Source organism: Anopheles coluzzii, chromosome 2 (genome assembly GCF_943734685.1).
Source record: "Anopheles coluzzii chromosome 2, AcolN3, whole genome shotgun sequence".
Taxonomy (NCBI): domain Eukaryota; kingdom Metazoa; phylum Arthropoda; class Insecta; order Diptera; family Culicidae; genus Anopheles; species Anopheles coluzzii.
Window position 1 is genome coordinate 88056628 of NC_064670.1, and position 15372 is coordinate 88071999.

The 15372-nt window shown below is 45.7% G+C and overlaps 2 protein-coding genes across 4 annotated transcripts; both read right to left on the reverse strand.

Moving 5' to 3' along the window:
* Window positions 1-1132: 1132 nt before the first annotated feature.
* LOC120948356 (PX domain-containing protein kinase-like protein) lies at window positions 1133-13017 on the reverse strand. Of its 3 annotated transcripts, none has more exons than XM_040364591.2 (6): window positions 11988-13017; window positions 10113-10254; window positions 7636-7779; window positions 6651-7508; window positions 6266-6579; window positions 1133-6058 (listed from the first exon to the last, which is right to left on the reverse strand). In XM_040364591.2, exons 1-6 carry the CDS (start codon window positions 12090-12092, stop codon window positions 5609-5611), a joined length of 2013 nt encoding a protein of 670 aa, XP_040220525.1. In that variant the 5' UTR covers window positions 12093-13017; the 3' UTR covers window positions 1133-5608. The 3 variants fall into 3 exon arrangements, with proteins under 3 accessions (XP_040220525.1, XP_040220524.1, XP_040220526.1); XM_040364590.2 differs by having other exon boundaries at window positions 1133-6070; XM_040364592.2 differs by lacking the exon at window positions 10113-10254 and having other exon boundaries at window positions 1133-6070; window positions 11988-12102.
* Window positions 13018-13647: 630 nt separating this feature from the next.
* Window positions 13648-15276, reverse strand: LOC120951130 (nucleoporin seh1). Its single transcript, XM_040369672.2, has 4 exons — window positions 15035-15276; window positions 14265-14917; window positions 14042-14187; window positions 13648-13976 (listed from the first exon to the last, which is right to left on the reverse strand). The coding sequence occupies exons 1-4, from the start codon at window positions 15143-15145 to the stop codon at window positions 13807-13809; spliced, it is 1080 nt and encodes a 359-aa protein (XP_040225606.1). The 5' UTR covers window positions 15146-15276; the 3' UTR covers window positions 13648-13806.
* Window positions 15277-15372: the final 96 nt, after the last annotated feature.

Below are 15372 nucleotides of genomic sequence, written 5' to 3' on the forward strand. Positions count from 1 at the left end.
CTGTTAGAGGCGACTATAAAAGGGGTGAAATGCAAGGTGAGAGTATCGAACTTGACGTCGGAACCATTCGAATCTTACAGGGGTCTAGAAAACGACATTCGTGACACAATCCTCTACCGGTTTCTCCAATTTATTGGCTTCGCGGATGACGTCGACATCATTGGCAGGACAACAGCGAAGGTGTGTGAGGTGTACACCCGACCTAAACGCGAAGATAATCAATCCAACAATTGGAGTTCTTCTATCTTGTGACGGTCGTTACTTCGGACAGCAAAGCAGCCGGAGACACATGGTGCAGGGGAATCGTACATACTATGGACTTGACCATCTGTTAAGATTCAGACGGCTTCGAGACCGCACGAATTTTAGATATATTGCACATTGATTCGTCCTCTATGGACATGAGTATTGGACTATTCGGGCGGAGGATGCTAACGCTTTGGACGTGATTGGGCGACGCATCCTTCAGACCATATGTGGCGGTGTGTTCGAGTATGGAGTTTGGAAGAGAACGATGAACCACGAGCTTGATTACGACATAAGACGCAGGAAAGCATGATGGCTGAATCTGGTGAAGCAAGAACAGCTCGAGATCGGGCGTCTTGGAAGCTGCCGCCAAGGACCGATTATGTGAAAGAAATGAAATTTTTTTGTGATGCAAACTAATGTGAAATAGCTGTTGAAATGTATGAATTAAATTATACTTATCCGGCGCTACAACCGCTTTGCGGTCTTGGCCTGCCTCAGGAGTGTCCGAAACTGCTCACGGTCTCGCGCCTTCGTCTGCCAGTCCGTTATTCCGGCCTTAATGGCGGACGCCTCCACGCCATCTTGCCACCTCAATTTGGGCCTACCACGCCTCCTCTGTCCTTGTGGACGGCCTAAAAAGACTTTACGGGCTGGGTCGTCCGTTTCCATGCGTATAACATGGCCAGCCCACCGGAGCCAACAGTGAGGTCGCCGTACATCTCGTATAGCTCGTCATTATAGCGGCTCCTCCATTGTCCTTCCACACATACGGGGCCAAGTATCCTTCTGAGCATCTTCCTCTCGAACGCGGCTAAGAGGGTTTCGTCAGATTTGGGGTTTCGTCAGAATTAAAATATATTGATTAAAAAAAAAACTCCCACAATTTACTCCAATTAAGACAGGTTCTTTATTTATCAGTTGTGATTGGTTGCAATAGAAAGTTTGTTAAGAGATTCAGTTTTACGATAGTTTTTTTTTTTTTGTTTTGTTTATCTTCTTTGCTTCCTTCCTGCTATTTGTGGATTTTATGCGATAGTTCGGAGAAGCTTACTTGCTTCATTGATGTACCCTTGCTCAGAATTGGACCTTTCGACATGGGAGTATGCATCTCTTCATACAAGATCCTAATCGTATGACACGAGTTGAATTGATAGGAGAGATGGATGTTTAATTACGACAATGTACGATTATTACGAGGACGAGAAATGTCCATCTTCCATCTCTGTCCCGTTCTCCGACTCTCTTGTTCAAAAGTTCTATTATATTTAGTTTGTTTTGTAGGTTTAGGTTTTTATTTGGTTTATCTGGTTCTCTTCTTTGCACGATTTACGTTCGTTCGTTTGATTGATTCCTTGCTACTTGCGCTACATTAATTTTTGTTTAACTTTTGTTCCTTCTTTTCACTTATTACATTAATGCACAAAAAGTACGGATACGAACAGTGAAACATGTATGCACAGTACTGTGTAAACAGAATTTGCTAAAAGGTAAGTCAATAAATCCAATACCAAACAGAGATAACTAAACAATTCACAAGATTTTTTTTAATGACAGCGCAAATACAATAAAATAAATGTCACATTTTTAACAAGCGAACAAAAGCGGAATGTTACCTCAAAATAACAATCCAAATAACAGCCTAACCCATTAATGGATGCAACCATATTATACGTTATTCACTAAACATAACCAATCAACAGCAAGAAAAGGGTAAACACAATGCAACATTATGCTAATAGTGCACCACCAAAAGTGATTGGTTCTATGTTAGCACATCGTTATATACTTTAGTTTTCGGCTAGTCTCACCACAGTACCGCAAGAGGTTTTGGTTTTAGCAACATGCCATGCCTTTAAATTATTATTAAAATGTATATCCACTTTGGTATGCCACGCCACACACGCCTTTATTTAGGACAGCAGTGGTATGAGATTTGATCTAATGTATTTACGATTTATTACCTTCATTACGGAATGTTCATACATTTAGTTTGTTTCTTTTAGAGTTTGGTTTTTAAATCAGCGCAGTTTACGCACGACACAGTTGTGAATATGAATAGTATCCTTTCCTTTACAGTTTATGCTTGTTCCATGTCTTTAAAGCGTACCTCCAGCGTTCCACCGCGTTGATTCATTCATTCCGTTCGGTTGCGTACAATCACGATCACTCCCATTCGATCATACCCTTTTCGCTTCGTTTATGATTGTATAATATTGTTATAAAAGGGAGATATATATATCAGGATACACTTTTTCCACATAAATCACAATTATATTCAGAAATACAGCATTTTCTTTTGTTGATTTTGTTTTTATCCGTAATCAGATGAGTTTTTCTTTTTGCTTTTTAGTAAATATAGGTATGTATATATGCATGTATATGTATGTATAATAACGTGTAGAAGATTCTCAGTGTAACATTTGTCGCAACAGTAAAATGCTTCCCAGTGGACTAGCACACCTTGGGTATGATATTTCTGTTTATCGTGTTTTATTTCGTACTGAAGTGCGCAAACAGATTCGGGAACGAGTAAAACCCACACAACGGCATAGCTGTTCAAGAGCGTTGTTGTGCCCCTGTGTGCTGAGTTGGAATTTACACGCCTTTCAACTGACTTGGTACATTGTGTGATCTGTCTTGTACAGTTTTTCCATATTCATTTTTTACCTAGAATGTTATGGCACTACACAAATACTTTTCGGTACTGCACTGAGCTGCAGCCTTTGCAAGCAACACGTGAAAAAGATTGGGATGCACCACCGTCGCACCACGTCACCGGGGTCAAGAAGTTTGATTCAGTGCAGTGAGGGAGATCAGACGCGGTCTGATCTCTGGTCACGATCACATTGCAGTCGCACAGGTGATAGCGGCTAGATGCTAGATGTCTAAAACTAGCAGTATCCGAATGATGCAAGCGAAGAGTCCGCTGCGTATGCAACATCTATATAATATGCGTACGCGATATCTATGCGCAAGTCTAGTAGTTTTTGGTTTTTTCTTAATCATTGTGAATGCATTTTAGCCTCTACCACACATCACGTCACGATTGTATCACCCTACTACTACAGTACAATGTTGATAGAATCCTTCCTTCCTCTTCGCCAACAGTGTTGGCACGTGATATTTTAAAAAAAGCCTAGTTTATTTGGATTTGGTTTAGGATGTCCCCTCTTGTTTGTTGCATCAATCAGCAAAAGTGTTGCTGTGAGTGAGAATGAGTGTTTTTGTGTCTTCGTCTTTACGTGTATGTGTTTTGCTCATAAGATCATTTCCATCAGCGAACAATTGTTTTCTTTTTTTGCTTTCTTCTCTCGGCAAGTACAACGGACGATAGTAATATATTGTTATTATTATTGTTGTTACTATTAAGCTATACATCTACAATTATTAAACCATGGCGGCGCGATTGGCGCACCTTGCGTTAACTCAGGGAAATATTTCCAGCGGTTGAGATGTTAGACGAAATCCGTTTTCAATTGTTCATGTTGCTAGTCATAGTCGTTTCGCTTATCCTATAAAATGTTTGACATTGAAAATCATGCGCTAAATGGAAGGTAGTGGAACGGTTATCAAATTGAAGAAACATTTCAGTAAAACTTATATCACATTTCATTCATACGCTTGTTGATACTGATTTGAAGATTTGCTGGTATGTTTCAAACTTTACACATTTTTGTTTTTCATTTGGAAGTGCGTTAGCATGGACACAATACGTATCACTGGTTTTAGTGGCACGGTGATAGCATATCACAAATAATCCTCATTGTGATGGTACGCAGGAAAGCGTTAGGCAAAGCTTTGCTGTGTTATCGATTGTGATTTCCGTCTAATGCGGCGAACAAAACAACCAGAACACATTAAAAGTCTAATAACATACATTCGTGTTATAGTAGTCATACACACTCATGCAAACCCCACTTATAGTATGCACTAATATGGAACGAAGCAAAAACTAGCTTAAGAAAATATCGCTGGACAGGACGCACAATACAAAAACAAACCAATCCCACGTGTTAATTACATACCTACAAACTCTACACTCATATTTGACTAATACTTTAATACTTTTGCTCTGTATGCTCTACAACTTCACTGCCTGGAGGGGTTTTCCTTTGCAACAATTCCTTTAAACATCGTATCAACATCAAATGAGGTTCCATTCTAGTGCGTGTTACATTTTCCCAGTCCTTTTCTTTATTCACTTCATGCCTATATCTTTTTATTCTACCAACATTTTTTATATATTTGGCAACGCAGTAAAACGAAGCATATCACCAAGCAATAACCAATTCTCAGTGCATTGAGGTGTACACTCGAGTTGCGAAAACAACAACGATGTGGTTGTTGTAACACAGATTAAAAAGAAAATAAACAACAAACTCTCAACAAACAGCTAATTAATTTACTTTCGGTGAAAATAAACCAATGTGCTTGATAAGAGTAGATAACACAGAATAAAATAATAGAAATATGAAATTATAACAAAAACAAAACTAAAAATTAAACAATAAAAGTAATAAAAGTAACAAGGGACCTAAAAACAAACTTCATTTGCGATTTAAATAAATTCTAGCTTTCTTCAAAATTAACGCACTAAACTGCATTTTGAACTATTTTAGAACTGTTTCGAAGGTAAAACATAGCTAAAAACCTTCTTCCATTGCAATATTTTTTCCATAGTGCCTGCTGTTCCATTTCTAGTCCACTTTCGTTTCCTTGTTACGTTCGACTACTACTTTGGCTACATGTTTTATTCCAACGATCAGGTCAGTTTTATAGTTCATTTAGTATGTTTTAGTTCTTTAACTCTGTTTGCGTTCGGGCCCACAGGTTTGTTTGTTTCTTAAGCAAGTGTTGTTTATTCATTCATGTACGTTTGGATTTGATTTTGCTACTAATGTTATGAAAAATTGGTCCAAAAATCGTGCTCATCCTGTGTGACTGTGTGTGTGTGTGTGTGTGGGAGTGTTGCGAAACCCATTCACTGGTTTGATTTTAAGAGATGTACCGAATGATGTGTCGATGGATGTGTCGCAGTGTTTACGATTCTTTCATTTTTGCACAAACGATTCTCTCAGGTGCGCGGATTAGCGCTTCATACTTCTCCTCAGTCCTCAGTTGTAGTTAAAAGTCTTTCCGCCACACGAAACATAGAAACGTACCATTCAATGTTTAAAGAATTCCTAACGTGCTAGTGTTCTAATCTCCTTTCATTTCACATTTTTTTTTTCGCTCAACCCGCGGACGCCGCTGCCGCCATCCCTCGCTAACAACAGCCTGTTCACCCGGGCTAAGTAAGGACAGGACACAACGACGGACGATCGTTTGCGACGGACTAGTTAATGTAAGCGTTTTGCTTCTATTTACCGCCCGCCTCGGCTGGACTAACGACCTTTTTCAGTCCGCTTTTGTTAAAATTACAAATCGATTGGAGCAGTGCGCTGCGGTTACCGGTAGTAGGCTCGTCGCCGGAAATTGACTTCGCGAGCTGCTTACCTGTGGCGCTGGAACCGGGCGCTTGGGTGGGGTCGGAATCAGCTGCAAACAGCGGCACCGATGACAGTGGGCCCGGTATCGGCGGCGCCGATGGGGGCGGCTGGGGCGATGTGCTTCCGCCACTGTCCGTCGCATGCGGTGGCGGCGACATCAGTGCTTCCTGCGGTGAGGTAATGCTGTTGGCGCTGTCCGATTTGACGATACCGCCGGTCGAGCTGGACAGATGCACCGTTGCGGTAATGCCAGCCGAACCCGTCGTCGGCGGCCCATTGTTTAGCTGCAGAGAGTTTTGTGCGCGCAGCTTGGCCTGCTTCTGCTCATGTTTCTATGGTGAACGGGCAAACGGAGGGGAAAGAGCGGGGGAACGGAAACAACGAAAAGGAACGCACACATACACACACACACAAATGTGATTAAGGAGTTGACAAGACATTAGGCAAGTTTGGGAAAACAGCAACAGCAACCGAAAAAGGGAAACCTGTTCCAAAACAGCAGAATCAGGTGGAAAGTATTTACTCACAGCTTTCTGTTTGATTTTCTTCTTCTCCTCCTCGGACGTCATCATCTCTTGCACCCGCACCAGCCGCTTCTGGTTCTTCACGGAGCGCTGTTCGTCCCGGACACGATTCTCAGTCTTTTGAACCGCCAGCTTCAACTGCTCTTTGGCGCTGGTAGAGAACTTTAGATGTGGCTTCTGAACAGCAATGGTAGTCGCATACAAATCGTTAAAGTGGCCCGCATACTCGCCAAAGAACGGGTGCGTTGTCAGCTGGTCCAGCGTCGGCAGCGACGATTTGCAGGCGTCCTTCGACAGGATCGACTCCAGCAAGGATTCTGCAAATGAAAAGTGACAAAACCCAATGTTCAATCACTAATGCATGTTGCGCAACGCACCCAGAGCATACTTAAGCTATCCGGGCAATCACTGATCTGGCGAGCGTACGAGTCCTGCAACGGGTACCCCATACACATCTCGTACAGCAGGTGGCCAAAGCCGTACACGTCGATCGCTTCGCACGTGTTGATCTTGCTGTGCTGCACGAAGAACGGCCGATAGAAGGAGGGCACGCCAAAGATGAAGTTCTCCACATCCATCAGCTTCGCGATACCGTCCACCACGATCACGTTACCGCAGTGCACGTGCCCGCACGCCATACCCTTCGAGTGCAGGAAGCGAATCGCTTCCAGTATCTGCCGCGCGTACAACGCCAAATCCTTCAGCGGCAGCGGCGTCCGACCCTTCGGGCTGCCGTACTTCGATAGGAACGGATTGCACGGGCTGGCCGAGCACAGCACATCCTTCAGGCTGCCCTGCTTGTAGAACTTGCGTATCACCAGCGCGCCGCTGTCGTTCGATGCAATGTGCTCGATCGGCACGATGTACGGATGCTGCACGCCGCCAAAGTTTTTCAGCACCGTGTGGATCTCCTTCTCGTCGATGTACCGATCGGGCCCGAACTCGGTCCAGCTGAGGATCAAATCGTCGCGCCCACTGTGGTCCCGCGTGCTGCTGTTGTAGTCCTTCTCGGTCGAGGTAGTCACGCACACCTGCGTCGTGTGCTGCTTGCCGTGCGACTGCGAGCTCGACTTGATCAGATGGTGCTTGGTGGTGGAATGGCCGGGCGAATGCTTGTTGCCCTGCGGTTTGTGCACCACCTTGAAGTAGTGCTTGCGTAGCCGCCATCCGATCGGACCGAGCGACTGGCCGAGCGTGTACACGCCATCGGTGCGCAGGCTCATCGACGCATACTGTAGGGCCAAATCTGTGCAGAAAACAGAGGAGGAAAGAAGAGAGGGAAAGAGAAAAACCGGAAACATAAAACAATCTTCATGGTTTGGGTAGCTAATAAAAGCCACCGAAGCGGAGTCCACGGTACGGTGGCTACTTACCATGGAACGGCGTCGAATAACTGTCCGGATCGATGAACTTTTTGGTTGGTAACGATGATGCCAAAATGGGATTCATTAGTACTTGATTTATATACTCCTGTAATGCGTTCAACCGTTCAGCGATGAAATCTGGGCGCATATTACCTAGAGATCAAGCAAATGGAGAGGTTGTGAGGGGCAGCACGGAAGCAGGATGGGTGGCGAAAGCAGATTGCAAGGAAAAGAAAAGATGGAAGAAATAGAGAGAATGTTATCCGATTAAAAACGTATCCTTAATGAAACTGATGTAGCCACATGGCTAGGACGATAGATATACAACCATGACCATGAGAGACAGAGTGCGTATGTGTGAAGGAAGTCGAGCGAGTATGAGATGCCTAATACTATCGGACAGAAAGGATGCAAACCGAATCCGGTTAGAGAGCGTAACGGACAGCTCGTAATAGGGGAGACATGCAGCGAAGGAAATACAGTAACAAACGTTCGAAACGTCGTATCTTTGCTCCCAGTGGGGACACGCCTACACTACTGACCGCTTGCTAACGTGGTTATACAGTGCGCTGTGTTGGTTTCAAAGCACTGTAGCAAAACTTATTTATCGCTCTTTTTAGTTTCATATCAACTCAACAACATATTCAACTTTTGTGGAAATATGATTACGATGACATTGATTTATTTAATTTTTATCCAGCAGGCCAATAACAAAAATAACAATAACTTCAAATCTAGTAACGAAAGATCCTATTCCCTATTTAACATAATTGGCAAAATAGAACTTTATAAGTTTTTAATTTCTTTAAATTCTTGGCCAATGAAACACAAATGAAAAGAGTGCAGATACTACAGAACTGGGCTATGAGAATAATTATTGATAATAAATGAGATAATTCTGCTGAATGGGCCTGTTGCCTGACAACTTAACCATAACAATCCAAAGAGGGACAGATGTGCACCACTATAGGACAAGATTTGTTGGGATTCCAAGGCTTCCGAATGTAACATCGAGTTTAAGTACAAACCCGTGGTTGTTTAAGGGTATTTAAATCAAATTACAACCTTCCAAGGAATATAACTGAGGAGATCAATCTCCTTGCATTCAAGCGATCATGTGCGGGTCACATTAAAAATCGTTATATATGATGACTTATTTTGTAAACTGTGTAGTTATTTTGATATCTATTTTTGTTTGTGTGCCTGCTATTATTAGCTTGATGTAGGTTAAAGACTATTCACATTAGATGTTATTGTTATCTGTGTCTGTAAAAAATCTCCGTCGGCACCACGATGATGGTGATTTTCATTCGATTATTTTTCATGTTAAAAAAAATGTAAATAAATATATAAATAGAATAAAATGAAAGTTTCTGCATAGTCTCGAGACTCGCGCGCGGTACATAAACTCTAGGTGTGACGGATAACTGACGTAGAGGTCGGCAAGGGTTTATCTCCAGTCTGAGACACTGGCCAGAATTAAGTCCTCAGACATTTATTCGTTTTTTTGCTTTTGTTCAGAATGTATTCTTTTAATAATATTTCTCCAAATTATGTTTAAGATAATCTCGTCCATCTCGACCCTATGCAGGGGAAAGGGCGGGACATCATCATCATCATTCAGCTTTTGAAACTTTCTATCTAATTAGAAGAAAATTGGTAAATTTGTTTATAAAAAAGAGGCAATGCTCTTTGTCATCAAAAACCATTGCGATGCTAATTCAATTTTTCTACATTTCATTATTAGATACAAAAATTAATCTAGAAAATATCCTTTTCTATTCACACACCATCCACTGTACGCCCAGGCACAAAACATCCCCGTCACACGCTACAGCAAGCGCAAAGCGACAGCAAAGAGCAAACGGTCGCCGCCTTCCGGCAGTCACCTAGGATATTCACGTCCCGAGCACGGTCGGTCGGAGGTAGGGTACAGGGAATGTATAAAACAAAAACATCTATCGATCGGAAGGTTGGACCGACTGCTTTCAGCCTTCTTCGTGTTCGTTGCGACTGTATTGACACCTTCCGCCTCACCCGGGCTGTGACGCTTAAACTGTCCTGCTTCTTTGCTGCTGGCTGTTGTGTTTAACGTTATTACTATTTCCAACTGGCGCCAGGCAGCCAGGACGATTTTGTGCCGGAAAAATGTAGGCAGGTGCAGCTGGAGCTATAGCAGTTGCGTAGGGAGGGAACGAAATGGTATAATTTTGTGTTCTTTTTCGATTCCCCCATTCGCTCGCTCACTTCTCACGGAATGAGAGGAATTCAGTTAAAATAAAAACTAAAATAAAAAAGAACGAATCAATAACACACGCAAACGTTTGCAGCAGTAAGCGGCAGGTCGATAATCCAGGCGCTAACTGGTCAGCAATGTCCCGCTGACACGATACGTTCAGGGTGTGCAGCTGTGCAGCACACCCCCGCGGCACTTACAACACCGCCAACCACAACCACCACCACCGCCACCCCTGGTCACCACTTACCAATTAGCTTCTTGCCGGGGAATGACAAATCGATCCCGGAAATTTGCAAACACTTGTTGAGCGAGGCAAAGTCATTGTAGCGCCGCAGTATGCGCCAGCTGTTTTCCGGATACGGGCCGCGCTGTACCCGCACCACATACTCCTTTTTTGCGGCGGTGCAATGTTATATGCGTTCGGGTTGAACGCAGCCGGAGACACGGGGTTTTCGTTGACCGGAAGATTGTATAGAGGAAGGTGGTTTTGAAGCGGGTGGTGAAGAGGTATGTGTAGACAAATAGACACACACACACATGACGATGGAGCACAGAACCGATAAAACAAAATCATGTCGTAGGGGAAAAAGAAAAACAGAAGAAAACAAATTAAAATAAGAACACAGCGGACACGTGTTACAAGGGAGGAGTGGGAAAAGAAAGTTAGAGCGGGAACTTAAAAGCACCGGAAGCAGAAAGGATATTCCGCACCCCATCCCCAGCTCCCCAGCTCCCATGGCACGATGGCGATGTGTATGTGTGTGTGTTTCTATGCAGGAAGTAGGTGCGGTGTGTGTGTGACTCATCGTTCGATGGTTCATTTTTAGCACGCTCTTCATCTGTCTGTCGTCGCTTTCCATCACGACCGAAAGGAGCACTGAGAAGGGGAGGGGGGGAGAAGAGGTCCTTACATGACTTTCCTTGTTTATTCCACACTAGGGATGGGTAAAGTTGGCAAAAATCCGTAGTCGCCTCCGATCCGATCCGATGCATTATGCGGAATCGTTCGGAGGCGTTCGAAGTCGTCGGAGTCGTCGAAGTCGTTGGGAGTCTTAGGGAGACGTCCGGAGTCGTCCGTAGTTGTCTGAGTCATTCAGAGTCGTCTAAAGTCTTCGGAATCGTCCGGAGATATTGGGAATCGGAGTCGGCCGGAGTCTGCCGGAGTCGTCCTAGTCGACTGAAATCGGTTGGAGTCGAAATCGGCCGAAATCAGCCGGACTCGGCCTTCGAAACAAAGGCCTGTATACGAAGTGCACGCGTAAAGTGAAAGACAAAAAACACAAAGAACAACTCCGAACGACACCGATCGACTCTAGACGAGTCCGAACGACTCCCGACGACTTCAGATACCTCCGGACGGCTCTGGACAACTCGAAACGATTCCGACGACTCCGGACGATTCCGACGACTCCAGACGATTCCGACAACTCCGGATGACTCCGGACGACTCCGGACGACTCCGGACGGCTCCGGACGACTCCGGACGACTCTGGGTGTATCCCAACGATTCCGACGACTCTGACGACACCGACACCCATAACCTAATGAGTTTAGAATGTGTCTCTACAGATTATTATACTAAACTACTACATAACTGAAGCTAGCTACTTCTTTTATACCCGTCGTATATGATATCTCCCAACTCCGGACGACTTCGAGGACGAGTCGTTCGGAGTCGTCCGGAGATGTTTTGAGTCGTCCGAAGTCGTCCGGAGATGTTTTGGAGTCGTCCGAAGTCATTGGGAGACGTCCATTGTCGTTCAGAGTCGTTAAGAGTCGTTCGGAGTCGTTCGGAGTTGTCCGGAGTCATCGGAGTTGTCCGGAGCCGTCCGGAGGCGTCCTGAGGCGTCCTGAGGCGTCCTGGGGCGTCTTGAGCCGTCCGGAGTCGTCGGAATCGACCAAAGAGCACATCACTAGTTCACACGCACGAAGTATCCCCTGTTCAGTCACGAAGCAACGGGCGTGTTCATCGATCATCAGCGGAGACCGGAAATGGTAGGACGAAACAGAAAGCAGGGAAAAGGACCCAAACACACACACACACACACACATACACATAACTGCCAAAGTGCACATCTCCCGGTGTGTTCTCCTTCGCCCTCTTTATCGTCCCGGTACTCACCGTATGCCCGTCGATGGTTTGTGCTGTTTCGATCGTACAGCAGCAGGCCTCGGTGTCGTCTAGCGTAACCTTCGTTGTGGTTTCGGTTTGCTCAAATAGTGCCATTTGTTGGACGTTGCGTTGGTGCAGCTATCGGGCATTTTCCCCCGGAACACGGAAAGCACACGGAACGTGAGGGGTTAGTGTTGGTGGGAGGAGAGAAAATGAGGGAGCTGGAGGGGATAAACCGGATAGCGAAATCTAATTCGCGTACTGTTCCGCAATTTCCTCCTCCGTTCACCGTTCTCGTATCCTCGCGCGGCAAGGTTAATGCACTGCGTTTTTCCGTCCGGGAGGAGCTGTGCTCATGTTTTCACACCACTGGACCGGGAACTGGGGGTGGGGGAGCCAGCAGTCCAGCAGTACGGCCTGGAACGTTGTGTTAACACGCGCATACACACGTGTACATTTCTCCCATCGTATATATCCTGCGCATCCTTGGATTTACTGTGCTACACACACACGCACATGCACACACACTTTTCCTTCTTTGCTACACCATTTTCCACCCGTTCGGCAGGGGGGGATTGGTCACTTGGTTTGTTTTCCTCCCGTGACGCACTGACACTGTATGTTGGGTCGTATCTAGCAATCCCCAAACGCAATGTAACAGGACACCAACGATTGGAACCACTTTCCGGACGAACTCGGAGGACCTCGAAGACTCAAAAAAAGAAAACCTCCCCCCGACACTGAGCGAACGAAAGGACGAAAACAAATCGGCGCCTGGGCTACGCAGCGGACACCTTTCGCACGGAAAGACACCAACCAGAAAGCAAGCCGTACCACCCAAAGCAGCTGCAGCACCACCACAAACAGAAAACGAAAAATTAAACTGTCCTTTTTGCTTGCCGCTCGGCTCTACTGCATATCCTCCAGGGTTTTTGGGCCTCCGTTTTTCGCCTGCGAAGAAAACGCACCGTCGCAGATTTCGTGTCTATGTTCACGGTTCTATTTTACAGATATCAAAATTTTGATTGATTTTCCGTCGTAGTGATGGGCATACCGTGTGGGCGGAACAAACATTCCCGCCACTGGGAATGGATTTGGTCCGATCCGAGCCCGGAGCTTGCGAAGGGCGGAGATGTAAGTTTGAATTTGCAGCGAAAGAATTGTTTTGTACTGTGTGTTTTTATGCGGAATTTCACAAACAATAGAACATAAATTTAAAAACTGCAGACATTGAATCTTATTGGAAAACGATGATAGAAATTATGGAATCGTACAATATAAAACCTCGTGCATTCAACGAATTGGTAAAACCAGAACTAAAAGTAAGAAAAACGGCCAAAAAATCAGGAGTCTTTTCAAAAATTACATTGAATCGGTAGAAAATTATGAAATTAAAAGTGTAACGAATAAAATAGATTATTTGATAGAAATTAAATACGTTGAAGGTCTTAAGTTAGGGAACAGTTTATAAGCAGATATACGAATATGTATTGTTTTAATAAAAAATAAAAACTGTTGGTGTATCTTTAGTTTGAAAGTGAATTAGGGAAAATTAATCCATATAATAAATAGAAAGTACATTGATGCCAATATTTACTATCATTAGCATTACAAAACATCACCAGAACGACCCAAGCTACCAAAGGTAAAAACTCCAAATCGAATCCTGTTTGTTGTTTGTTGAATGTTTATTATTCTCACAATAGGTTTGTAGCATTTATTTAACAGAACACATTTCCATTCGTACCGTAATCGCAAACTTTCATTCGCCTTTCGTACCACACCTCCACGACGACGACAACTACGGCGGAAGCCTCCTGCATGCCGGCTAATGCCGTGGAACCTGCCCGGGATGGCTGATTGTGCCTCGCTTGTAGTACTTGGCCGTTGCATTCACTATGCTCGACTTGAGGGAAGCGGTCACCGACGTTTCCGGGGCCGATTCGGAGTTTTCTGCCTTGAGGACCGCTGCGCAGCGCCAGTTTTTCAAATAATTCACTGGAAAATCATACAAAAAAAATAAACTTCCATTCCAACAGCACGGCAACTCTCCTTCCACTTACTTTTCCACATCCGAACACACCCATCATCACCGGTCGAGGCAAGCATGGTGCCGGTAATGTTCCACGTAACGCGCCACACCGTACAGTAGTGGTCCCCGAACTGGGCGGCCGCCTGTATTTCCAGTCTTGAGTTTGCCGTTGGATCGCTACAAAATTGTGAAACAATAAATTTTGTTGCCCTCCCCAACTCCGTTCCTTTGTTCCCCTCTTAGCAGTAACTTACAGGATTGGTTTGAGGTTAAAAATTTGCACATCCTTGCTAGCGACCGCCAGGATGTGGTAGCTCCGACCGACGTTCGGGGCGAACGCAATATCGTGCACCGGCTCGGTGATCGAGTTGATCGTCTCCGTCTTGGCCCAGCGCCGCGCGTTCTCGCTGTACTCGAAGATGAACACCTTGCCGCCGGTGCTCTGCGACGAGTCGTCACTGCCGGCCGCAATCATTGGCGGGTGCAGCCGGAACATGGACGGGTTCCACGTGAGGCAGCTGAGCGGTATCTTGACGCTGATCTCGTGCGAAAGCGTCCACTGGGAGAGGTTCATAATGTCCGGCGCCTCGTAGATGCGGATGATGCCGTCGGCCGAGCAGGCCGCCAGCATCAGGCCCTGCGACTTGGGCGCAAACTTCACGTCCGTCACGCTCGTGCGCGAGTCGACCAGGTTGGTGCGGCGCACCCAGCGCTTCAGCGGCGGCATGGCCGGGTTTGTCTTTTCGCCCACCGTCTCCTCCCACACCGAGACGGTGCGGTCGAACGAGCTGGTCGCCAGCACCTGCCCGAACTCGGGATGCGCCCAGGACAGGCGCCACACCGAGCCGGAGTGTGATTTCCAGCTGGCCGTTACGCTCCACACGCCCTGCTCGTTCTGGTCCCACACCTGCTCCCCGGAGTGGAAGAATCACATGAGATTAGTTTGTGCCGCCGGCCACTACAGCGATACTGCGAGAATGTAAACAAACCCGGTGGGGCGCGTGCACCTCGCTCGCTGGCTTACCTTCACGTACTGGTCGCTGCTGCAGGTCGCCATCCGCTGGCCATAGTAATCGTAGGCCACATCGTGTATCACGTCCTTGTGCTCGGTGTGGATGATTTGTGTTTCAAACATGGCTAGGCGTGTATGTCGTATTCCTGCGTGCCAAATAGTGTGTGCGATGCGTTTTCCGAACCCGTTTCCAGCAATCGTTCCCGGCAGTGGCTGATTAGCGTTTGACGTTTCGCTGTGGCGGCGGCGCCAGTTGTGTTTTGACAGCTCTCCGGCACGGACAATCCGAACTTTCAGCCGAACCCGGCAAACGAACAAACGAACAATTGTTCAATGAAAATCGCCACCGC

Bases quoted from the DNA above. Each gene is read 5' to 3' on its own strand.
- LOC120948356 (XM_040364590.2), bottom strand. From the start codon at position 12,092: ATGGCACTATTTGAGCAAACCGAAACCACAACGAAGGTTACGCTAGAC. The intron at 6,580-6,650 runs GTATGCTCTGGG...TTTCATTTGCAG, and splicing joins TGATTGCCCGGATAGCTTAA to AATCCTTGCTGGAGTCGATC. The intron at 6,071-6,265 runs GTGAGTAAATAC...CGTTCACCATAG, and splicing joins AGAAAATCAAACAGAAAGCT to AAACATGAGCAGAAGCAGGC.
- LOC120951130 (XM_040369672.2), bottom strand. From the start codon at position 15,145: ATGTTTGAAACACAAATCATCCACACCGAGCACAAGGACGTGATACAC. The intron at 14,918-15,034 runs GTAAGCCAGCGA...TCCGGGGAGCAG, and splicing joins GCAGCGACCAGTACGTGAAG to GTGTGGGACCAGAACGAGCA. The intron at 14,188-14,264 runs GTAAGTTACTGC...ACAATTTTGTAG, and splicing joins TTTAACCTCAAACCAATCCT to CGATCCAACGGCAAACTCAA.